This window comes from Sciurus vulgaris (assembly GCF_902686455.1).
Source record: "Sciurus vulgaris genome assembly, chromosome: 17".
Lineage (NCBI taxonomy): Eukaryota > Metazoa > Chordata > Mammalia > Rodentia > Sciuridae > Sciurus > Sciurus vulgaris.
This window is the reverse complement of record NC_136478.1, coordinates 26,662,122-26,687,671: the sequence shown is the minus strand read 5'-3', so window position 1 is coordinate 26,687,671 and position 25,550 is coordinate 26,662,122. Positions and strand designations below refer to the sequence as shown.

Here is a 25,550-nt window from a genome sequence, read left to right as displayed (position 1 = left end):
TATATGTTCCAAATACAAGTCCTTTATCAGATTTATGATTTGAATTTTTTTCTTTCACTCCGTGGATTGCCCTTTCCGTTCCTCGATAGTGTTCTTTGGAGTGCAAGGTTTTTAGTTTTGATGAGTTCAATTTATCTATTTTTCTTTGCTGCTTGTGTTTCTCTTTGTTCTTTGTTTCATATTTCTGCTTTCCTTTTCTGTTTTCATTTGGATTAATTGAGGGTTTTTAAAATACGTAATCCTATTTAATCTCCTTTGTTAACTTGTAAATTCTATTAGCTTCATGTGACTACTGCCACAAACTTGGTGGCTTAAAAATACACAAGTTTATTCCCTTATAGTTCCAGAGGCCAGAATTCCAAAGTGGATTTCAGAACTAAAACCAAGGTGTCAACAGGCTGCACTCCCAAACCAACACACAAGGACAAATTTCAGTCTTAAAGATATTATTCAGGAATGCGATTGTGGCTCAGTGGTGAAGCGCTTGCCTAGCATGTGTGGGGTCCTGGGTTCCATCCTCAGCACCACATAGAATTAAGTAAGATAAAGGTATTGTGTCCGTCTACAACTAGAAAAAAAATAATTTAAAAAAGATATTATTCAACTTCTGTAACGTATTACATGTGTGAACTAAAATTTGCACTTACCCAACCGAGAGACTACATCCTGAAGTTCACATTTGGTTTCACTGCTTTACTTTTTTAAAAAGTTGTGGTTAAAAATCACAAAATACGAAATTTACCATTTAACCACTTCTAAGTGTACAGTTGCGTTAAGTATGTTGTTACTGTGGTCACCCAGTCGAACAGGCTGCATTGGCTTGTGTAGGGGTCATTTTTCTCAATTAACTAGGAGACCTTCGAGGGCCAAAATGTCTTTTCTGCATGTTCCCCCAGGATACTAAGGACTCTGCAGAGATGAGTGCGTATTTAGGCATGTCTCTTGAATTTATACCAAGGTGTTGATACCTGAGAGAAACTGCAGTTAGCACGCATGAAACAGCAGGTGGTGGACAGAGTATAGGCTTCACAGTGAAGTGGGGAAAGAAGGCGCTCGGCCAGACAGACATATCAGACAAATCGTTTTAGCTTTCGGGATCTCAGGATCCTGTTTTGGAGAATAGACGGAATAATATTACAAGGTTGTTGCAGGATTTTCATAAACTGCTTTAACACAGTGCCAAAGACATAAGAAGTGCTTAGCAAACGGTAGCTGCTAGAGTTGCTGTCAATTTAAAAGCTACTGTTTGAAAAAAAAAAAAAAAAAAAGCGAAACTAAAAGCGCTCGGGTGTCTGGGCGAGGCCTCCGGTCAGCGCGGCGATAGGCTGGAAGGTCTGGGCGGGGCCTTCGGAAGCCCCGCCCCTTTGCTGGCGTCCGGTTGTCCCGGCAACGCGCCCTTTGGGTAGGAGCCTGATTGACGCGTGGCGGCTAGCGTCCGGCGCTCCTGGGCACACTTGGCATTGGCAAGGGCCGCTTGGGCACAGCGATGACTGAAGAGGACTCTGAGAGCGTCCACACCGATTCCCAGGCCGGGGAGGAGAGCGAGCTTTCCGTTATCCAGCTGTGCGGGCTGGTGGAGGAGCTCAGGTACCCGCCAGCCGGCTGCTGCTGGCCGCTTCTCGGTACCGTCGACCCCTTGCCAGAGTGCCCTCGGACCTTGGCTCCATCCTGGAGACCGTCCAAGCCCACACTGAACGCGGGGGAATCTAAGATCCCCAAAGTGGGTGTTATGCCTGAGGCTCCATGAGCCTCTGAGCTCCTGAGCCACTGAGCTGACAGGACTGGGCGAAGTTGCGAAGGGGCGAAGGGGCGGGGCCTGGTGGGTGGAGAGCCCGGAGAGTAATTGGTGAAGGTAGAGTTTTCACCTGGGGTCTGCCTACTGCCAGACCATGTGTGCCTAACTGCTCCCCTGTTCTGCACCAGAAAAGCCTTTCCAATGCTGAGATTCTATGGTAAAATGAATATGGAAGCAGGATGGAAGAAAGCTAATGAAATGATTTTACTGTGAGGCAACGTGGACTTGAAAGAGAGTAAGCATGGAGGGAGACGGTAAAGAATGACTGGTCCGGTATTCTGTGCTTTTAGCAGTCTGTTTTATGTCTACTATAGTTAGTAATGGGATATTAAGATTCTGTGATACTGTGAAGGTAAATTGCACAACTTACTGGTTTTGCACAGAATAGCCTGACTGGCAGTTAAACAGATGTTACTTCTATACATCTACAAATAGTTTTGTCCAGAATTGAGGTATTATTACCATGAGCAACAATTTTTGTATTTTGAATTTATGGCCCTATATAAATGACACAACAATCCTAGGAAGCACACAGGATTAAGTCCCTTTCCTAAGTTCACAGAACTCATGAGTGCTCATGCTGGGATTCAGATTCAGAAGCAATTCATCAGGTACACTGGAAACATGATATATGCTGAGAAAGCAAGACATTTTGGTATTTTGTGTTTTCTATTCAGTCTTCTTTACTAATCTTAAAATTCAGTCAAACAGGAAGTAGCTTAGTAATATATGAAAACCTCAAAGTCATTTCACTCATACGTATGTATATGTAACATGTATGTATTATAACACATATATAAAACATATGTTATATATATATGAGAAGTTAAGACACTACACTAGATTTGTCATCTTTAGTTGTTTACAAAAACATTGTTCAAAGTTTTTTACAGTTGGTGATAAAATTCCAGCAGATTCTTTCATCTCTTGGGTGCTAGAAATAAAAGAATTGAGAAACATAAACCAAAGGAAATGTCTGGAGTCAGTGGATATGTGTAGTTTCAAAAAAGTCGTGCTTAGGAAGGAATTTCACAAATGAGTTAGATGATACTTGAAGATGGAACCAGTAACAACAATTTTCAATAGAATACCAGTGCTGTGACTTTTGTGGCTCATTCAATGTGATAGTAAAGATATTGGAGCCTTAAACAGCACTTACAACGTGGCCAGCAGCTGACCTAAAATCTTTGCAACTCTTATTGCAACCCTAACAGGCAGATGCAATTCTTATTTCCTTTTTATAGATGAGAAAAATAAGACACCAGAGGCTACATGTCTTGTGGAAGGTCACACATGGCCGATAAGTTGGTTATTTGGGGCTTAAACTCTTTTTAGAACTTAACTTCAGTACTCACTCTCTTGCAGCTATGGAAACTCTGCTCTCAAAACGGAGACAGAGATGTTTGAAAAATACTGCAGTAAACTGGATTCCAGAGATCACCGACCTCAACGAATTTCAGATGTTAAAATGTCAGCAGCAGAGTTTGCACAGGTACACAACAGAGATCTGAACTGTACTTTATCCTGTCTGTCCCCTTAAATGCAGGAGATTTCTTCCTTTGGTGTTTCAGAGTTTCTATTTCAAGTCAATGTGAAGGGAATCAGGTTCAATTAGTAATGAATCGACTCTCCCAGAATATCTTATTTTATCTGAAAGAATTCCCTTAAATTGGAGGATTCAACCATAGAAGACCTGGCCAGCTGCGTAGGGGAGTGAAGTGGCCTTGCTAGGAGCCCTTGTCTCAGAGGGCCTATCTGTGTAGGCTTATCCTTTGAAGATCAGATAAAGCTACTTGGAGGCCCATGCACTGCCTGGAACACTTACTTGTGACCTTTGCCTTAGATGTCTAGGAAACCCACAACTTTGATTTATTTGTCTGTTTTGCTGAACACTGTGCTCCTGGATGCACTTTCTCTTTGGTGTTCAGTTTAGGAAGCACTGAGCTCCAGGTTTCTCCTGATCTTGATTTAAATGTTGGTCTACAGTGGTTCACAGTCTTTTCATCTTCAAGATGTTTTCAGTTTGGAATTTTTAGTTCATTTTTAGTTCATAGGCCTTCAAGGAAATTCACATGGAATCTTAGACTGACTTGTGAAATAAACCCCACCTCTGACCAAATATCCCAAATCCTTTCACCGTGAGTTTGTTCCCATTCAGGCTCTCATTTAGGATAAGTTCTAGCAGTTCTGAAGGATCATGTCGATGCTCACCTCTTTGACAGTGGCTCTGGTTTTGTTGGGTTGCAGTTACGGAGCAGGCGTAAATCCAGATCCCGGCCAGGTGGTGAACGCATGATAGGCCTCACTGTCGAACAAAAACTTGACCTTGTGCAAAAGGAGCTGGAAGATATGAAGGACGAGTTGAGGCACATGAGGGCAAATGCTGAACGGGACCTGCAGTACCATGAGGTGACCCTCCTCTCAGTCTCATTACCTTCTTGCACTCCCACTTCCTCCTGGTCAAGAAGTTCCTGTGGTGTGTCTGTGCTATTATTGGTGCTTTGGAAGAAACAGACGTAGGATAAGACAAATCGAGGGCATGTCTTTAAAGAACTTACCATTTGCTTGAGGATACAACAAAATTGAAACCTTTTTAAATGGAAAATTTCAAATGTACTCAAATGTAGAGAATTATCCTACGAACCCCTATGTACTCAATATTCAGATGCAGGTAACATCAACATATGGCTACTTTTGTATCATCCGTGTCCCAACCAATGTCCCCCTCATCCCACTGGGCTGTTATGAAAAGAATCCTAGACATCATTTATCTCTAAATATTTTAGATATGTCTCTAGGATACGGATTCTTTTAAAAAATATAACTACAATAACCATACATGCCCTTAAAAATTTGTAATAATTTTTTCATAATTCAGGGGTTTGAGGTTTAAGGCCATGAATTAGGTGAAAAGTCCCTAAATCATCATGTTAGCTTTTCATTGGTATGACCAAAATGCCTCATAAGAACAACTTAGCGGAAGAAAGATTTATTTTGGTTCATGATTTCAAAAAAAATCTCAGTCCATGGTCAGCCGACTCCAATTAAGAAATATCATGGCAATAGGAGGAAGGCTTCTCAGCTTATGGCAAGAGGGAAGGGGGAGAGAGAGAGAGAGAGAGAAAGAGAGAGAGAGAGAGAGAGAGAGAGAGAGAGAGAGAGAGAGAGAGAGAGAGAGAGAGAGAGAAAGAGAGAGAGAGAGAGAGAGAGAGAGGACGTGTGCAAGGGGACAGGGATAAGATAAGCCCTTCCAGGTCACATCCCCAGTGACCTACTTCCTCCAACTGGGTCCTACCTCCAATAGTCTAACTCTCAAAGGATTATTTCATCAAATAGATTAATCCACTGATGAGGTCAGAGCTTCATGACCCAATCTCTGAACCTTGCTGCTTTGGGGACCATGCTTTCAGTACGTGAGTTTGTGGGGGACATTCTAGATTCAAACTGTAACAGTCATCCTTTATGTACACATGCATGATCATGGCCGAGTCCTTGGAGACCACCAGAGCATCTCTCAGTGAGTCAAACCAAGTCAGTTTCCCTCCAGAGAAGAACTATCCCTATTAATTCATTTGCCCATGGAAGGAAGTTGTTGCCTTGCATTTGAGAGCCATGTTGTATGAAAAATAGACACTTCTTGTGTGTGTGTGTGTGTGTGTGTGTGTGTGTGTGTGTGTCTGTATTTAGACTTTATTGGAAAAAAGAAAGAAAATCTCCTAAATTTTATTAACTTTTTTTTTTTTTTTTTTTTTTTTTTTTGTACCAGGAATTGAACTCAGGGGTACTCAACCACGGAGCCACAACCCCAGCCCTCTTTTTTTGCATTTTATTTAGAGACAGGGTCTCACTGTTTGTTTAGCGTCTTGCTAAGTTGCTGAGTCTGGCTTTGAACTAACAATCCTCCTGCCTCAACCTCCTGAGTCACTGGGATTCCAGGCATGTGCCACTGTGCCCGGCTGGTAACTTTTAAGAGTGCACAAATTAGAATGTCCCAATAATACAGATATGTGCAAAGTAGAGAAGCTGATTCATGCCATCATAGGGGACCCAAAATAAGAAAACTTAAAGTTTTCTAAATTTTCCATACTTATGCTTAAACACTAATAGTTAAGCAGCCTGAAGTAGCTTCTTTACTCTTTCCAAATATAGTAATTTTTTCTATTTTTAAATTTTGTTCTTTTTAGAAATGTATCATAGTAGAGTATGTTTTGACATATTATATATACATGGAGTATAACTTCCCATTCTTATGGTTGTACATGATGTGGAGTTACACTGGTCAAAAAATAGACACTTCTTTTTATTTATTTTTTTTGTTCTAATTAGTTATACATGACAATAGAAAAATAGATACTTCTGTTCTAAATTTTTCTGTTTCTGTTTTTCTAATGAAAGGTAGACACACATAGAGTCACCCTCATTGCCTGCAGAGGGCCATATCATCTGTACCACATAAACCAACCCCACCTCTCTCCCTTCTCTCCCTCCCTTTTGACTTGCCCCATCTCCTTTCTCTTTGTAAACATGCACTGTTAAATTGTAGCAAGCTAAAATATCTTAGGATATGATAGGTAGCATTGTCCTAATCTGCTAGTTTGTGTGACATCAATGTCAAATGCAGAGAGAGATTGGTGTGGGCTGCTGAAGTTAAAAGGGCTTTTTTTTTTTTTTTTTTTTTTTTTAATGGTGCTGGGGATTGAACCCAGGGCCTCACACAGGATGGTCAGGTACTCTACCACTGAGCTATACCCCATCCCCAAAGAGGACTTTGTTGAGGAGGTGGGGCTTAACATGAGACTTGGCATGACCTTGAAGAAGGATGGCTTTTATTTCAGGAATAGGAAAAGAAGGGCACCCCAGATAAGGTGAATGACATGAGTGAGGAAGGGGAGATGGGAATGGGATTGGCAAATTCATGATGTTGAGTAGACGGGATTGATTAGAAAAGAGGGTGCTGTGTTAGGAAATCAGATTGAATAAGGCGGGGAGACATAGAGAGGCAGGAAGAGGAGTTTATCTTGGATGTGTTGGAAAACTGGATCCCACTGAGGATGCCTGGGTGGGGAAGCAGCACATCCAAAGCAGTGTGTAAGGTGATCTCTGTTCCAGCACCTGAATGACAGGCTGGCAGGGGACTGCAGCCTGAGAGGTCCAGAAAAGATGCTTTAGTGTCTTGCTGTCATAGGGGAGAGTCCCAAACTGAATTGATTTGCTGTGAGACCATAGATACCTTCTCAGTTTATGCTTTAAAATGATGTGTGAGTATGTGTTTATTCCAAGGCAATTCATATTTGTTATACAACATTTTATATAACATTTTAAAATATAGGTTTTGAAAACATTCACAATGGTGTCTCTAACTAGAAGTAATTACGGTTGACCATTGGATTCATCTCCTTCTGGAGTTTATATCATTTCCTATGCATATATGAATTTCTTTTTTAAAAGGTATCATTGTTTTGTGCACTGTCTCTTTGTGTGTGTGTGTGTGTGTGTGTGTGTGTGTGTGTGTGCCTAACAATGTCTTTCTATGTCAATTTACCAGTTCCCCTTAACTGTCAGAGGATACGTTCCAAGACATCCAGTGAATTTCTGAAGGCTTGGACAGTATCAAACCCTATGTTTTTTCCTATCTTATGATACAATTTAATTTATAACTTAGGCACTGTAAGAGATTAACAGTAACTAATAATAAAACAGAACAATTGTAACAATACACTGTAATAAAATTGTCCCAATGTCAATACAAATGTCATTTGTCCTTTGGGGCCATTATTAAGTAGAATAAGGGTTACATGAATGCAAGTCCTGCAGTGCCACCACAGCTGATCTGAGGCAGATACTAAGTGACTGATGGCCAAGCGGTACATTACATAAAGTTACACTGGACAAAGGACGATGCATGTCCCAGGCAGGACAGAGTGGGACAGCATGAGATTTCATCAGAATGGTATACAATTTGAGACTTATGAATTACTTATTTCAGAAATCTTCCATTTAATGTTTTTAGATGGTTAGGTTGTAGAAAATGAAAATGAAGATAAGGGGGGACTCTCTGTATGCATACATATATATAAATATAAATATATATATATTCATGGATAACATCTTTTTTTTTTTTGTGGTGCTGGTGATTGAAACTAGGGCCTTGTGCACATGAGGCAAACACTTTATCAACTGAGTTATATCCCCAGTCTGATGACATCTTTTTAAATTTTTTTTTTAATTCTTTTTGGATATACATGACAGTGGAGCATATTTTGACGTCTATGGAATGTAACTTCCCATCATTGATAACATCTTTTTTCAAGTTACATAAGTACATAATGCTTTATCCCACTACTTCATCTCTTTAGATTTAACTGGGTTCACATTTTGCTGTGTATCCTCTCAGATATTTTTCACATAACAATTTTTAATGGATGCATAATATTTCAGATATGGAAATACATACTTTTACCTGAGACCTCATTTTTGATTGCTCATTTTTTATGGATACTATCACTTTCCTGAAGCATGCTTTTTAATAGTAATATTCACATAGTCAGGTTTATGCCTTAAGGACATCTTTCTAAAACTAAGAGGCATTTTGCCCTGGGACAAAGACCTGGGAACTTGGGCATCCTCAGAGGATTTGTCCTTGAGAAGCTTTGGAAACACTCCTTTCTTGTGCTGACTCGACCAGGCTATCATCGAGGAAGCTGAAATTCGATGGACTGAAGTCCAGAGAGCAGTGCATGACTTTGAAAAAGATATTCTAAGAACCATATCCAAGAAGAAAGGGAGTATTTTGGCCACCGAGAAAGTGTTGAAGTACATCGAGGACATGAACCACCGACGGGTGAGTTGACTTGGTGGTTAGAGCTTCAAAAGGGAGACTGGAGTCATAGCAATGGCACAAATTATCCGTGTGGGGCAGCCTAACTTCATATATGTTGCCCACATAGGCAGTTTTCACATCTCCTGAAGTGTGTGCGTGTGTTTGAAAATGCATATTTAAAATGCATATTTATCTAGGCTAAAACCAGTCAGGCAGGATGAATATTGGTAGTATAACAGACTGACTTCCTTTCTTTTCTTTCTTTTTTCTTTTTCTTTTTGGTACCAGAGATTGATCCTAGAGGTGTTTAATCACTGCACCACATCCCCAGCCCTTAGTGTTTTTTTTTTAATTTTGAGACCCAGGTATCACTGAGTTGCTGAGGCTGACCTCAAACTTGTGATTCTCCTGCTTCAGCCTCCCAAACTGCTGGGATTACAGGCATGCACCACCACACCTGGGTGACATCCTCTTTTCTGTTGTTCCTATCTGTCTCAAGAGCAAATGTATTTTCTTGAAAAAGGTGTAAGACTGGGCTAGTCAGATGACTACACGGAATGGGACAGGTAAAACTCAAGCTTTTTGAATTTCCTTACTATAAGGAAGTGGACCCCAGGCTGACATGGCAAAGGAAAGAAAAGAGGATAGGGAAAGGGCATATGTGTTCATTTCCAGAGATTTTATAGCATGGCAAGATTTGGACCCAGGGGACAGCTAGATAGGCTTGCTGACTCTAACATGAGATGAGTAATAGCTACCAGAAGAATACAAGACCCACGAATCAGAAGATAATTTGGTCAGGAAAGTCCTCTACACTATATCCAAAGAATCTCGAATTTAAAAGCAATGTGAAATGCTCACAGGGCAGACCCAGCTTCCTCTGCATCTTGATCGTAAGTGAAGTGCCTTCACATGGCCATCTTGGGCAGAATAGAAGGATCTGAAAACAGAAAACCGAACATTAGGGTTCAAGGTTTGATTTGCATCCCTAGGTCTACTTTTCAAAACAACAGAAAAGAAATTCATTAACTTAGGTTTTTACTTTTTTTTTTTGTTTTTTTTTTTTTAGGATAATTTGAGGGATAAATTACGTTTGAAAAATATTTCCCTCAAAGTTCAGAGGAAAAAACTGCTTTTACAATTGAGGCAGGTATGTAGCTTCTTCCTTTTTTCCTTCTTTCCTTCATTTATTTATTTCATGGACTGAATGATATTGCCCCCACCACGATGTCCCTGTCCTACTTCCTGGAATCTATTAATGTGTTGCCTTCCATGGTAAGTGAGTCATTTAAGAATCTTGACATGGGACATGATCTTAGATTACTGATTGGGCCTAATATAATCTCCCTTCTTATCAGAGGGAGGCAGGAGGATGAGAGACGATATGGTAAGGGAAGCAGAGAGGGGAGTGATGAGATTATGAGAGAGGAAGGGGCCCCCAAAGCCATGGGAGGCAGGGAGCCTCTAGAAGCTAGAAATGGCAAGGAAAGACTCTCCCAGAGCCTCCAAGAAGGAAGGCAGCCCTGCCAACATCCTGATTTAAGTTCTAAACCCATTTCCAAATTTCCAACCTCCAGAACCATAAGATGATAACTTTGCCTAATTTGAGTCATTGATTTGTGGCAATTGGTTTTAGAAACCATAGCAATCCAACGGATACTACGCAGGCAAATCAGGGTTCTCTGTGGACAGAGCTGGTCTGAATTTAGAAGACTCTGTTGGATATATTCGTTGGCCCCTCTGGGGATGGGGAAGGGGTGGCAAGCTGTGTGCATGATGGAACATGCTGTGCGGCACCTCCTCCTGGACTTTTATCACCAAGTCAAATATGAGCACTGATGTGCCAGATATGGGCATGCGCATCAGAGGCGGCCATGGATGGCGACACAGAATTGGGCAGGAGAATTAACATACTTGATTGGCTCAGGATCCATAAAGATCTCAACCAGCTGGAAGAGCTGGCATGACATGATTAAGGACAAATGTGAGCTCCAGCACTTTGATCTCCCCAAATACCTGCACAAGCACGGCTGGCTAAGCGACAGAGTGCCTGAGAGTCAGCTTGGCTGAAAAGCTGTGGCTTAGCTGCCCTCATGGAAACACCGCGCCCAGGCCAGGAAAGGGCTGGCCTTGCTCTCTGTCCTGAGTAGCCCTGACCTGGAGTTTTACATCCAGCGTGAGCTGCACCCTAGAAAGAATCACAGACTAGAGTTCATGTAAAGTGAGGGATGATGGCGAGGGGAGGAGAAAGCACATGGGAAGGCCAAGGACGGTGGCCCAGGACGGCCATGACCACCATCTCTGAGTGCCCACGGAAGGTGAATGCACCGACTGGTGGGGCCTGAGGGCTGAGCTGGGCCCGTCTGGAGGTGTCAGGAAGGAGGTTCGAGTCAGGGTAAGAAGGATTGTTGCACCAGGGGAGCTGCCTGCAGAGCATGAGTCCTTGTTCTTGGAGTTCATGCAGATTTAGCCATTTTGAAACAGGGATTATCAGGTTAAATCAGGGAGGAGAAAAATGACAAGCTACACCCCATTGCTGCACAGAAATGACACCGATGGGGGCCCTGCCCTGCTAAGCTCAGGTTAGTGTGTCGTGAGAGAAGGGAAGGAGCCACAGTGCTGTACAGAGGCCACAGCAGTAGCAAGGACCCAGGGCTACAGCTTCCAGAGGCTCGGTGGAAAGAGGCTTACTCCCAGGTGTGAAGAACAGGTTGGCGCACTGGAGCAGGAGGATGGGTCGTATTTGGGCTTAAGGACATCATGTTGTTTGGGGGGAAGGGGAAGAAGCATCCCTGGAACTCACACAGCCAGACCAGAGCTCTGTGGGGAACAGCAGCCCGAGTTGGGCTATTGCCACCACAAACATACATAAGATGGCAGAGGCCTGGTGGGGCCAGGTCAGAGAGGATGCTTGGACACACCTGCTCTACAGTAATGCCATAGGATCGGAAGAGAGGAATTTAGAGGCTGCTTTTTCAGTGGTTTGAAATGACTTTTAAATGGCCTGACTCCTAATTTTCCTTCACAGCCTTGTCTGGGCACTGTCTCCTCTGGGAAGCCTGCCCTGGCCTGGCTGAGGGGCCCTGGGTACATTCTGCCCCCGTCCACCCACTGCCCCTCACCCACACCACTCTTGGGTTACCTGTGATTTTGGACATGTACTCCTCGAGGCCAGGAAGCACTTTATTTACTCAAAATCTACCTCCAGTGCCTAGCACCATGCCACCCAGCAGATGTCCAGTACATGTTCATTGAGTGACAGAATAATGACTGGCCTCCAGAGTCTCACCAGGTTGCTAGTGTGAGCCTACGTTTGGAAGTCAGACCTGATTGTGCCATCTTTTCTTCTTTCTGGGCTGTAGAAGGAAGAGGTAGGCGAGGCCCTCCACGATGTTGATTTTCAGCAGTTGAAGATCGAGAATGCTCAGTTTTTAGAGACGATTGAAGCACGGAATCAAGAACTGATCCAGCTGAAGCTGGCATCCGGAAACACCCTGCAGATCCTCAACGCGTACAAAGTAAGGCCCACCCCAGTGCTGGGGACCCCCACCAGGCCTACTTACCCAGCTTCCCAGCCACAGGGTTAGGACTAGGTTTCAAACCCAGCACTGAAGCATCCCAAATGCAGCACATGAGAACCACCTGCGGGGGTGGTTTGTTTTGTTTTGTTTTTGGTACCAGGAATTGAACCCACAGGTGCTTAACCACTGAGCTACAACCTCAGACCTTTTTAAATATTTTATTTTAAGACAGGGCCTCACTAGGGCCTCACTAAGTTGCTCAGGGCCTCGCCAAGCTGCTGAGCCTGGCTTTGAACTTGTGATCTTCCTGCCTCAGCCTCCTGAGCCTTTGGGATTGTAGGAGTGTGCTACCACATCTGGCAAGGTTTTCTTCTTTAAAAATACACCAATGTCCTAGTCCCAACCTGACTCATTGAAATAGGGGTAAGGGTCAGGTATCCTGCTTTATTTTTAATTCACCAGGTGAATTTTATGCACAGAGTTGTACACACTACCACCTTTAGGGCCCTGTTTAATTTAGGCATGTACTAAGTACTTCCCTGCTTACAACCCTGTAAAGAAAAACAGTCTTAGCTCTAAATCAGGAAACTATTAAATTATTTATCATCCAAATGCAATGCTTTTGGGAGAGAAAAGGCACTATTAATAATTAAGCAGGGATTCTGGGCATGAGTAGGGCCTGACCCCAGCAGACCAGGCCATCTGGTCACCTTCTAGCAACCACCTAATGTAGTGGTCAACAAACTGGGCCAGTGTATTTCCACCCACTGACCTGTGAGCTAAGGGTGGTTTTCATAGAATATCTGCAAGTGATTGCATGATAGAGAATACTAACTTTGAAACCCAGTTAAGCAAAATTATTTCTCCCCCAGAAATTCCATTCTTCTCACTAGTAGACTTGTATTCCAATATATTATACTCAACTATAATTTTTGTCAATAAAACATACTATCATCAATTAAACATTTGTAGGGTTTGGGTCTTTTCTCTTATTAATATAAGTAATCATGTTAATAATTAATAAATAATTAATAATAATAATTAATAAATAATAGTCATTTTGCCTCTGGGCCTACAAAGTCTAAAATATTTACTATCTGGTCCTTTACAGAAAGTTTGCTGACTCCTGGCCCAGTGACCAGGTGGCAATAGTGGCTGTGAGCCTAGGTAGCTCACAGGTGACCTTCAATGGGTCCACAGTGTCATTTAAAAATGTGAATTTGAATATGTTTAGACCAGGCTTATGTTTGTTAATATTTTTCTATTATGAATGGAAAAGACTGAGGCTCCAAGATGCAGAGTATTTGCCAGATTCAAGCTTCAGGTTAGTAGCAGAGCCAGGACTCCTCTCACTGCCTTCTCCTGGCCTAGAGTATGTGGAAAATATTGTGCTGGCATGACACGTTTATGTGTCATGAGCGTCCAACAGGTCACCTGCTTTTAGGTTACCTCATCACACTTGGCATCTGATCACTGTTAGTTCAAGATGAAACAGGCCCCTTGCTGCTAACCACCTTGGATAACTGGCTGTCAGGTACATGGGACCTGAATCTCATTCTGTGGAATCAGTTAACTAGCACAGGACCTGTCGGGTCTTGGGATTTTGGAAGTGGAGCTACTGCTTTATAAAATGGATCTGCCAGGTTGCAGGGCCTGAGGTCCATAAGGCTGAATCTAGACTCAAGGTGCGGTTTGTTATCCAATACCAGAGCAGTAGCAGCCGCATAGGCCACTGTGGGCCAAACAGGAGCCACTTTGGTCCAAAGACCAGTGGCCACTGTGTCCATAGACCTCTTGCACATGATGGCAAGCAGATGGCAGAACTTGAGGAGAGGCCCCACAGGAGTCCAAAGGTAGAGCAGGTTGAGGGACAAGCCGAGTCGCTTCCTCCATGACTCACTTCAGCTCTCCTGGGAGAAATGGAGGCAGAACCTCACCTGGGATTGGAGATGGCTCTGCTGGGGGAGATGCTTCATCTGGGCAAGACGCTTCACCTGTCCGAGGTGAGGGTTTGTGTCTTACCACCAGGATGGAATTTTGTGTAGTCTATGCTGTGTCCCCAGCACCGAGGACAGTGCCCAACAGAGCAGGTGCTCAGCCGATATTGTCAAATGAACTGCTAGGAGGAGATGAGATGGCAGCAGAGTCGCAAAGTGGAGGCAGAGCGGGCTGTGCAGGGGTGTCGCTCCAGGATGTCAAAACTGGCAAAGCAGAGCCAGAGCCCCTGCCTGGCGACCTTAGGCCCTGGGGGTCACTCTCCTCCCCACTGCTCATCTCTCCAGCCAGCACTTCTTTAAGGCTCATTTCCTGTTCCACATCCTGCACTTGAATAGGAGACCAGACTCCGGGGGTCAGCTTGGGGAGGGGGAGGCAGTTCATTGACAATATTGGCTGTGTTTTTGGTGGGGAAAACAGGTGACAGGAGGGGCCATTTTGATATAAATATCAAAAGACCCCAAAGTGGACCTTGTTAAAAATACACAGAATAACTTCCCTCTATTAGCAAAAGTATCAATACCTGTGTTCTGCCAGGCACAGGGCCGAGTGCTGAGGGTCTAGCACTTAGACAGCACAAGACAGGTAAGGTGTCTTCTGTGACCTCCCCGAGTGATCCTGAATCAGAACAATGGTGTCTTTTCCTGTGACTTTATGCCCTCAAACCTGCATGGTAGTACCTGATAGAGCACAAGCCAATAACTATGGCTGCAGTAAGTTGCTCTTGACCGACTGAACTAGTGATAGGTGCCTACAGAAGGTAGACCGCTAAGATACCCGCAGACCCTGCCCTCAGGTGCAACTGAGGGTTGAATGCTCATGAGGCTCTGCCTGTTACATCATATGGCACATTCGACCTGAAGATGGGGAGGTTATGCAGTTGGGCCTGACTAATCATGTGAGCCTGTTGAAAGCAGAGTTCCTCTATAACCCTGAGCCCCAGGTGAGAACCACAGTCCTACAGTCCTGGCCACTCCTTGATTTCAGTCTGGCTGGGTCATGGGCAGAGAATCCAGCCACTCTGTGCCCAGACTTCTGACCTAGAGAAACTGAGAGACAACAAATCGCTATTGCTTTAAACCTCAAAGTCTATGCTAATTGGCCACACCACAAGAGAAAACTCTGGAAACCTTTCCAGCAGCAGCCTCCTCAAGTGACTGGCATCTGAATGGAGCATCGGACACCAGCTCTTGCGGCACTTTGTGAAGACCCTGCCCCAACAGAGCCAGTCCTTGTCTTGCTGTGGCCCTTGCAGGTCCACTCTCTCCTGACCCTCCTCTCTAAGTTGCTGGCTGCACTACCTTCCCTCTGCTCTCTTTCCCTCCCTGTGAATGGTTGGCTGGCAGAGGAGTCTTGTCCTGCACTCCCCGCCCCCCAAGCTGACCCCTGGAGTCTGGTCTCCTATTCAGGTGCAGGATGTGGAATAGGAAATGCACCTTAAAGAAGTGCTGGCTGGAGAGATGAGCAGTGGGGACCCCCAGGGCCTAAGGTCACCAGGCAAGGGCTCTAGCTCTGCTTTGCCAGTTTTGACATCCTGGAGTGACACCCCTGCACAGCCTGCTCTGCCTCCATCTGTTACTCTACTGCCCTCCCATCTTCTCTCCCAGCTTGTTCACACCCTCTCCCAGGCCCTTTCCTTACCTTGGATAGTTCCTCTCTTCCCTCTTCCAGCGTTCCTTCCTCAGGACCACCTCCCCTGTCATTCTGACACCTTGGTGCAGTTCAATTCTGAGTTTCTTCTTGCATTTATTTGCCTCCTGGAGGCAGGACCTGGGTGGTTACCCTGAACAGTATCTGGTGCAGGGTGGGTGGGTGGATTATCTGGAAATCACTGGCTCCTTCCCTTGGCCCACTCCTCAGCCAGGCAGAGCGTATCTCACCTCCTCTGGTTGACTTCCCCCTGGGGGACAGCACCCAAAGGGGACCAGACTGAGAAGCGGGGACCATGGGGAGCTGGTGGAGGGCAAGTGATGAAATGGGAACCTTTAAGGGGGCTTTGAGGATCCTCTCCCTACCCCATGACATCAGCAGGACTAGCCTCTTTGGCAGTGGGTCCATGGTAGATGGAAGCGGGGGGCTATGGGGTCACACTGCTTAGGTTCAAATCCTGCCTCCCCCATCTTGAGATCTTGGACAAATTGCTTCACTGCCCTAAGTGGGGATAGTGGTAGCACCACTTCCTGTGGAGTGTCCCTTCTTCTCCATCCTCACCAGGTAGCCATGACAACTGTTTGTCGAATATCCTCCATATGCCAGGCACAGTGTCCAGCTCTCTACCAGGATATCTCCTGTAACCTTGCCACAATCCTATAAGCTGACTGGATCAAGCTCGGAGAGGTCTGGGACTTTCACAACGTGTCCCTTAGTAAACGGTGGGTCCTGGTGTATTAACCACTCTCCATCTGAGGACAAAATCCTGAAGTCCTCTCCTCTTCTGCCAGTTCTCAGACATGAGGACTCTGGAAACCTGGGACCCCATGAGAGGGGTAAGCCCAAGTTCCTGGATGGTCCTGTTTTCTTCCTACTACCCTTCCCACCATCTTGAGAGGAACTCTGGGCTCAAGACTTGCTGTGTTACTGTGTTTCAGAGCAAGCTTCACCGAGCAGTGGAGATGTACATCTGTTTGGGCAAGGAGATCTTGCTGAGAAAAGAGCTACTTGAAAAAATTGATAAAGAAACCATACAAGTAGAGGAGGTAGGAAAGGGAGAAACGTTTCTGACATTTGTCTTTTGTCTGAGAGGGTTCGGGTGAATGTCCACCAAAATCCAAGATGCCTGGTTTTTGATCTCGAGAAGTCTAGACCATCCAAATCAAAATAGCTCTGAGCCATCAAAACAGAAGGTGGACGTACAGCCCAGGAGTGTTACATTTACTGCTGAGTGAGGTTCTAGAGTGAATTAAAAATCTCGTAGAGTCGTAGAGTCCAAATAGCGCAAGAATCTGTAAAATACAATATTTAAAGTTTTGTGCCTACAACCCCATAAAAATGTTTATAATGCATGTCATGTACACCTGGCAAAATATAATGTTTTGAATAAAGGAGAGAGAGAGAGAGAGAGAGAGAGAGAGAGAGAGAGAGAGAGAGAGAGAGAGAGAGAGAGAGAGAGAGGATGCTCTTTTAAAACACAACTCTTCCTTGGTGCAGTGGCTGCCCTGAAGGACAGCAGTCCTTGGTTCCTTGGTTCCATGCCTATCTATGAAGGATGGCAGACCTATGACTTCTGCCCCAGGCTCACTCCAGAACCTGTGGTCACTGTGTGGAAAGTGAGAGGAATCAGCTGACCTTCCTACATATCTGCCTTGCAAGTTATCTCGTGCATTATTTTCTGAGCACATGGAGCTAAATTTTTGTAACTTTAATGCACACAGGATGTGACTCAGCTACACACAGGATGTGAGTTTTTTGGAAGGATGGAGGAAAAAGAACACTGGACACCATAGTTAAATGGCCTGGCCTCGGGTTTCATGCTGCCAGCTTCTGACCTTGAACAAAACTTTACATAATTATTAATTTTATTTTTGGCATTGCTGGGGATCTAACCCAGGACCTCACATATGCTAGCTAGGGGCTGTAACACTGAGCTATATATCCCTCCTGAACAAGCCTTCAAATGAGACAGGACTGTTTCCATATATGTAACACAGAGGTCACAGCTCTTCTTGTGGCAATTAGATGAGATCACATATAATGATGCTTTGTCAACCTCAAAAGCTTTGACAACAATTATTAGTGCTTTTGTCTTGAGTAGGTCTCAAGTGTACCCATCCGTGTGGCCCAAGCCTGCCCCCAAGGGCCAGAAGTCCAGAGGATTACTTGAAACAGTTTTGTCATGCCACTCACATCGTGTTTGCATCAGTCATGTTGTCATTGTGATCAAAATACTGAGAACAACAACTTAGAGAAGGAAGGATTTCTTTGGGCTCATGATTACAGAGGAGCCAGTCTATAGTCAGCTGGCTCCAAGGCAGAAACATGGTGGAATGGCATGGTGGAGCAAAGTCATCAGCTCACAGCAGCCAGAAAGCAGAAAGAGAGAGAAGAGGGGGTTAGGGATAAAAGGCAAACTCTTCCAGGACTCGCCCCTAGTGTCCTACTTCACCTGGGTCCTACTTCCCAGTGGTCCATCCATGTATCAATGGATTAATCCATTTCATTAACCACTGATGAGGTCAGAGCCCTCATGATCCAATCATTGCTGAAGAGCCCCACCTTTGAACCCTTTTGCATTGGGAACCATTTTAACATGAACTCGGGAGGTACATTCCAGGTCCAAACCATAACAGTAGCCTCAATGGAGAATCAACACTTTCTACAAAAGACCCAGCCTCCGTATAGAGTGACAGGTGACAAAACTGAAGCAGAAGACTGTGTTCTCTCTCCATGCAGGATTTTTGTGCACTTACTTATTTTGTCTTTGGGTTGATAGTTATTAGATAACAAGTAAAGCTTAAAATAGACTTTTAAAAGCCTAGCATTCACTACTTAGTGTGTTTAAAAGGCTGGCATACTGTTTATTAGCTTTTTGAAAACAGCTTCATTGAGATATAATCCACATACCATATCATTCACTCATTTCATCCATTTCAAGTATATAGCTTAAAGGTGTTTGGTATATTAAGAATTATGTAACTATCAGCACAATAATTTTTTGTGACATTTTCATCACCCCCAAAAGAAACCCTGCATCTATGATAAGTCCTCTAGTTCCCACCTTACATCATTCCCTCTCTCCAGCTCAAACAACTACTAATCTACTTCCTGTCCCTTCAGATTTGTCTGTTCTGGATATTTCACGGAAAAGGGGTCATAGAATATGTGGTCTTTCCTGTCTTGTTTCATTAACATGGAATAACATTTTCAGAGTTAATGTTGTTGTAGCATGCATTAATTCTTTGTTTCTTTTTTTGAATGAATAATATTCTGCTGTATGGCTAGACCACAGTTTATTTTCTATTCATCAGTCGATGGATATTTGGGTTTCTACTTTTTGACTAAGATGGATAATGCTGATATGAACTTTCTTGAACAGGTTTTTTTTTTTTTTATGTGAATATGTGTTTTCTTTTCTCTTGGACATATACCTAAAAGGAGATTGTGAGTTATATGTGGTAACTCTATGTTTAACATTTAGAGAAACTGCCAAATGGTTTTGTAAAGTGGTTACACTATTTTACATTCCTACCAGCTTCCAATTTCTGTACATTTTCATCGATACTTGTCATAAAAAAAAAAATTTTAATGGTCATTGCTGTTGGTATGTACTAATATCTCAGTGTGGTTTTTATTTGAATTTCCCTACTGATGAGCATCACTGGTCATGTGTCCATCCCTATTTTGGAGAAATGAATATTCATGTTATTTGGTCAGTTTTTAATTGGGTTATTTACTTTTTTATCCTTGAGTTATAAGAATCTGTTCTGGACTCAGTCTCTTATCAGAAATATAATTTGCAAATATTTTCTCCTGTGGGTTTCATTTCATTTTTTTGATGGTATTGTTTACAACACACATAAGTTTTAATTTTGGCGAAATCCAGTTTATTATTTTCTTTAATACTTGTTCCTTGGTTTCATATCTAAGAAGTCTTTGCCTCACCCGAGGTCATCAAGATTTGCCTCTAAGTCTTAAGAGTTTTATAGTTTTAGTTCTTACATTTGGGTTTATGATTGATCTGGAGTTAATTTTTTAAGTGGTATAAGGAAAGGGTTCAAAAGCCAAGATAAGAAAGAAGATGAAGTTTGTTCACAGATTTTGTTATATTAACTTTTTTTTTTTTTTTTTTTTTTTTTGGGTCTCTTGTGTTTTTCTTCATTTCTTCCTGTGGATTTGAGTTACCATCTGCTGTTACTTTCTTATTCAAATATAGTTTTGTTTCAACCTGCCTTCTTTATGCCATTACTGTCAAATATATTACAATTTTATGTTACAGACCCCCTGCATACATAGTATTCTATACTCTTGCTATTTAAATTGGTTGAGACAAAATATGAAATTATATTATCTTTTACAACTACCTCCATAAGTAGCTTTTTTATAAAAAAAAATGTGAATTCTGAATTTACTTGTTTTCAGTCTAAAGAACTTCCTTTACTATTTCTCATAAGGAAGGTCTGCTAGCGATGAAGTCTCTGGGTTTTTGTTTATTTGGGAAGGTTTTTATTACTTCTTCATTTAAAGAATATGAAGAAATATGAAGTGCTTATCTTCCTGGCACTACAGGATGCTCTAGGTTCATCTTGGAGAATTCCTGCTCCAACCCCCAAATTAACCATTTCTCCAAGAAATGGTTCCTTTCAATCATGGCATTAGTAACCAAGATCTCTGTGTGCTCATTGTCTGCTTTGATTATTGAAAAGCCATTTTGCTGCGTATAAGATGTGTGGTGGCTGTCACTTTTCTCTCCTTTCAGCATGTGTGTCATCCCTTTGCTTTCTGATCTGCATCATCTCACATGAAAGTTTGCTGTTAATCTCATCAGGCTTTCATCTTATATGTGGTGAATTGTCTTCTCTTGCTGCTTTGAACAATCTCTCTTTGCCTTGTGTGGATTTCTTTGCATTTATCCTACTTGGAGTTTGTTGAGTTCTTTGGGTATGTACTGTTTAAATCAAATCTGGGAAGTTTTCAGCCATTGAGTAAATATTTTTTTCTGTTCCTTTCTCTTGTTCTGTCACTCTCATTACATGTAATTTGGTGCACTTGGTGATAATCCACATTTCTCTGAGATTCTATTAATTGGTTCTTTTTCTCTCTGCTGTTTATATAGTATCATCTTTATCAACCTACCTTCAAGATTACTGGTTCTAATTTTTTTTTTTCCTGATGGCTTAAATTTACTGTCAATTTCCTTGTGGTGAAATTCTACTTTTGGTCATATTGAAAAATAACCCAAATTTTCCATTTGGTTCTTTTTAAATAATCCCTGTCTTTTTATTGATATTCTCCACTTAATAGAACATTATCATCATGTGTTTCTTTAAGTCCTCAAACATGATTTACTTTGGTTCTTTGAATAGCTACTTTGAAGATCATCAGCTAAGTCCACCATCTGGACGTCCCCAAAACAGTTTTTGTTGCTGATTTTTTCCCTGTGTGGGTTGCACTTTCCCATTTCTTTGCCTATCTCGTAATTTTTGTTAAAAACTGTACATTTTAGATATTGTAGTGACTTTGGATAATCCCTCTTCTCCTTTCTTGGACTAGTCATTGTTTATGACTTGGTTAGACTAGGTCAGTAGTTTGCTTCCCTTGCTGTTAGCAGAGGGTGTAGCCTTGGTCTTGGATATAGTCTCCCTGACAACAGGGTTGATTTCTGTTTCAGCTGACTTCTCTTTGGTTTTTCATCTTTATGCCAAACTTCTGGCTGCTTCTATTGGCATCAAACCTAGCTATTAGCCTCTATTAATTGCTACCCAATTTTTCTATTGCTTTCAACAACACCCTGAGACATCAAATCCAATTAAAGTCAGGACCCTTTGCAGGTGCAAGGTGCTGCTAGTCTTTGAGGAGGCTTGCTCCAACCACAAGAGGACTCTGCTTTTTATTTATGTGTGTGTGGTTCTGTGGTGCTGGGGATTAAACCCAGGGACTTGCACATGTTAGGCAAGCACTCTACCACTGAGTTACATCCCCAGCCTTTCTTAAATTTTAATTTTGAGTCAGGGTCTCACTAATTTACCCAAGTTGGCTTCAAACTTGTGATCCTCCTGCCTCAGTCTCTGGTTTGGCAATAGTGCTTTTCTTAGTGGTCTCTTTCTCTAACTCTGCTGGGCATGGTGGTGCACATCTGTAGTCCTAGTGACTAGGGAGACTGAATCAGGATGATCACAAATTTGAGGCTAGCCTCAGCAACTTAGCAAGATCCTTGACAACTTAGCAAGACCGTGTCTTGAAATAAAAAATTAAAAAACTGGAGAAGTAGATCAGTAATAAAGTACCCTTAGACTCAATCCCCAGAACAACAACAACAAAAAATCAGCCTTAAAAAAGGAAGGACATTCCGACACATGCTATACTGTAGATAAATCTTGAGGACATTATACTAAGTGACATAAGCCAGTTAAAAAAATACAAATACTGTATGATTCCATTTATAGGGGTTACCTATAATAGTCTAATTCATGGGGACAGAAGATTGGTGGTAACCAGGGGGTGAGGTGGGGAGGAAATGGTGAGTTAGTGGTTTAGTGAGTAGAGTGTGTCAGTTTGAGAAGATGAAAAAGCTCTGGAGATGGATGGTGGAGAAGTCACACAACAACGTGAATGTATTTAATGCCACCGAACCAAAGGCTTAAGAATTAGTTAAAATGGCGATTTTATGTGTGTTTTACAATAAAAGAAGACAGGAAAGTGAAGTGAGACTGATCAAAGTGTACTTTAATACCCAATTTTTTACCTATACACCAAATTAAGAAATCAAAATAAGTAAAGCATATTCCTAAATAAAGAAGAGAAAGGAAGAAAGAAAAGGAAATGGGGGGAAGAAAGGGAAAGAAGAGTATTGGATGAATGGGATTAAGACGTCACAATCTGTAAAAGTCCAAACCTCCCAAAATTCAGCAGAACCTCTTGACTGCCCCACCCTGTGAACATGTCACCGTTATTATCAGAACTACACGGAGAGTCAGTGGGGCCAGCAAGGCCCCAGAGAAAGAGCCACCAGGGTTCCCTTGGGGTCATTGGTCCTTTCCAACCCAGGACCGGGCCAAAGCCGAGGCTTCCAACAAGAAGTTACGGAAGCAGCTGGCTGAGTTCCGGGCACCACAGGTGATGATGTACCTCCAGGAGAAGATCCTAAATGGGGAGATGGAGAAGACCATCAAGATGTGGGAAAGAAAAGTGGAAATCGCAGAGGTGAGCCCCCGAGAGCCCAGTGGACTGGGACTCCTCATGTCCAAGGGTTTGTCCAGTTTTTAAGTGTCCGTGATATCTTGTTTAGGATTTTATTTGGGGAGCTAAGAACATGGATGTTTGGGTAGATTTTATCTGTGGGAAATCTCAGCAGTTGCTTCAATTATTAAACCAAAATGAAAGATAATTAAAAACTCCCTTCTCACTATTAGGGGAACAGTATTTTCAGGTATCAGGGAAATACTCTGTAGTAATTGAGTGGTGTTAGCTGCTTGTTTTTTTTTTTTTTTTTTTCTTTTTCTGTTTTTATTTGGTACTAGGGATTGAATCCAGGGGTGCTTTACCACTGAGTTACATCCCCAGCCCTTTTTATTTTTTATTTTGAGACAATTACTGAGGCTTGCCTCTAACTTGCAGTCCTCCTGTCTCAGTTTCCTGAGGTATTGGGATTACAGGCATGCACCACCAACTCCAGTGAGTTGTTTTCTTAATGAATTCTAGAAGCTTCTGAATCCCTCCACATCATGGGTAATGTAATGATTGCTACTTTATACATGGAGAAGCCAGTTTTTAAAAAATGAGATAATAATGGATTTTTAATATCACTCAGAACCCAATTCCATACATTTACAGAGTTACCATGGGACTTTGTCTTTAACTAATACCATAGCCTTTGAATATGGTCCTGTGTGTCCAGAAAGTGCCCTGGCTCCTTGTGGGCTGTGGAAGAGAAACAGGCAACATAAAAACACTGTGCTGGTGTCAAGACTGCCACAGCCAGGTTGCAAACCAGGGTCACTGGGAAGACATCATTTGAATAGCTTCCGGGTCAGGCGGCTTGGGAAACTGGGGGCTTGGCGTTTTCACATCTAGGCCCTCACTCCATTTCCCATGTTCCCTTCTCCTGCCTTTCCCCTGTTCACTTGGTGGCAGGGAGAAAATTAGATCCAAACTCGGGCTCACTAAATCTGTAGCCGAGAATTGCAGCAGGAATCTGCAACTCCTCGCCTCATGGGGATGAAACAGGCTCCTTAGGAAGATCTCCTGACGGGCACTCACTTCCCCTTGGTGGCATGTGCAGGGAGAACACTGCCCCCCACAGGCGGGCCCACACTTTCAGCAAGGCTGGATGAGTGCTGCATTGGGTATAGGCACTCAGACTTCCCCAAGTGACCTTCTCCCCCTCCCCTCTGTCCATTTTGCAGATGTCCCTGAAAGGCTATCGCAAGGCTTGGGATAAGATGAAGGCAAGCAATGAGCAGTTGCAAGCAATTTGCTCCCCTGGGAAATAGCCAGGGGTAGGCCACAGCTCACGGACCAAGAAATGATCCATTAAAGCACTCAGCTCTTTTCTAGTCACGGGGTCCTCTCACTGGTGTCCCCAACTCCCCAGCCAGGCTGACCCTCACCTCCCAGGCTACATCTGCCCACGGGGGGGGGGGGGGTCTTCACCGCCTGGCCTCTGGAACCGTTGTCACTGAAAGAACCACAGGGCACGCTAACGGTTTGACACTTGTTAGCCCACGTTTAGTTCACAAGCACAAATGAAAGTGACCTTTCCGCATGTGGGAGTGGGACAGAGGAGGGAGAGCCAGCCCCGTGTGTGCTGTGGGGCCATCTGTGGCAGCCCAGGTGTGCAGCTATCAAAAACAGACAGCCCAGCAGCATGGCGAATGCCCAGCACTTGGCATCCTGAGCTTCCTCTTCAGTGTGGTGGGTGAGCTCCCCTTAGACTAGACACCGCTGCCAAAGAAAACAAGCACGAAGAAAACCAAGATAATTTCTTGGGGCTGATGTAACCTGTTCTGACCTGCAAAAGACCCCCCCTCCCCAGCCTCCCCGCCGTAATAGTCATAGTACATGGGTTGAAGGGCCGCCTCCGAAGATCTGCCTGATTCCCGGAGACCCTTTTCCCGGAAGTCCAGCCCATCTCTAGTGCTGTTGGTCATCTGTGAAGTCACAGTGGAAGCGGAACTACTTTGTTCTTGGAAGGAGGTTTGGGACCATCCAGTGTGGCTCACTTCAGAATATGAATTCCGTGTCACAGCAGCGTGCTCTTCGAAATAGGGATGAGGGATAAAGTCCTGCCAGTGGCGGAGGGAGGACAGGGGGTGGTCGTCCATGCGAGTCTCGGACATGATCCAGTCGCTGTAGTCTTCCACCCTGGTGTACATAAAGAGGCCTGGGCATGTATCTCCACCTTGGGTCAGGATTCCTCTCAGGACCCACAGGTCCAACTGCTGTAGCTGGCACATCATGGGACTTCCTGGTTCCCCCTGCAACAAAGGACAGAAGGCATCAGGTCTTAGAAGACCTTGTTTTCTTTCTTTTTTTTAATAGGTTCTTGTGCAATTTACTGTTTGTTCTAGAAATATTTTACACTGGTTCTCCCTGGAAATAGGGCAAATTATAGGATACTATTTCAAATCTAGTCACCACCACAAATTCCAACATGATGGTTTTTCCTGTTTATTATGCAAAGTATTTGTGGACTGAAATTTCCTGGTTCATATTGCATTTTCTTGTCCCCAGTACTTTGTCTAGTGCTTCCTTCTTTGGGCTCCTC

General features: G+C 43.3%; 2 protein-coding genes across 5 annotated transcripts in view; one reads left to right on the top strand and one right to left on the bottom strand.

Annotated features, from left to right (window-relative positions):
- Window positions 1-1,391: 1,391 nt before the first annotated feature.
- CFAP263 (cilia and flagella associated protein 263) lies at window positions 1,392-24,705 on the top strand. 2 transcript variants are annotated; one of them, XM_079117256.1, is made up of 9 exons: window positions 1,392-1,587; window positions 3,161-3,287; window positions 4,043-4,204; window positions 8,481-8,636; window positions 9,685-9,765; window positions 11,978-12,133; window positions 16,720-16,827; window positions 22,832-22,987; window positions 24,190-24,705. In XM_079117256.1, exons 1-9 carry the CDS (start codon window positions 1,487-1,489, stop codon window positions 24,274-24,276), a joined length of 1,134 nt encoding a protein of 377 aa, XP_078973382.1. In that variant the 5' UTR covers window positions 1,392-1,486; the 3' UTR covers window positions 24,277-24,705. The 2 variants fall into 2 exon arrangements, with proteins under 2 accessions (XP_078973382.1, XP_078973383.1); XM_079117257.1 differs by lacking the exon at window positions 16,720-16,827.
- An 11-nt stretch (window positions 24,706-24,716) lies between these two features.
- PRSS54 (serine protease 54) overlaps window positions 24,717-25,550 on the bottom strand; it is a 57,304-nt gene continuing 56,470 nt past the window's right edge. For all 3 annotated transcript variants that reach the window (XM_079117253.1, XM_079117254.1, XM_079117255.1), the window contains one exon: window positions 24,717-25,260. In XM_079117253.1, coding sequence (XP_078973379.1) covers window positions 24,718-25,260 — 543 coding nt within the window. In that variant the 3' untranslated portion in view covers window position 24,717. The remainder of the gene's footprint in view (window positions 25,261-25,550) is intronic.

Coding starts and splice junctions, on each gene's coding strand:
- CFAP263 (XM_079117256.1), top strand. CDS start 1,487: ATGACTGAAGAGGACTCTGAGAGCGTCCACACCGATTCCCAGGCCGGG. Junction 9,766..11,977: donor TGCTTTTACAATTGAGGCAG/GTATGTAGCTTC, acceptor TCTGGGCTGTAG/AAGGAAGAGGTAGGCGAGGC. Junction 12,134..16,719: donor AGATCCTCAACGCGTACAAA/GTAAGGCCCACC, acceptor ACTGTGTTTCAG/AGCAAGCTTCACCGAGCAGT.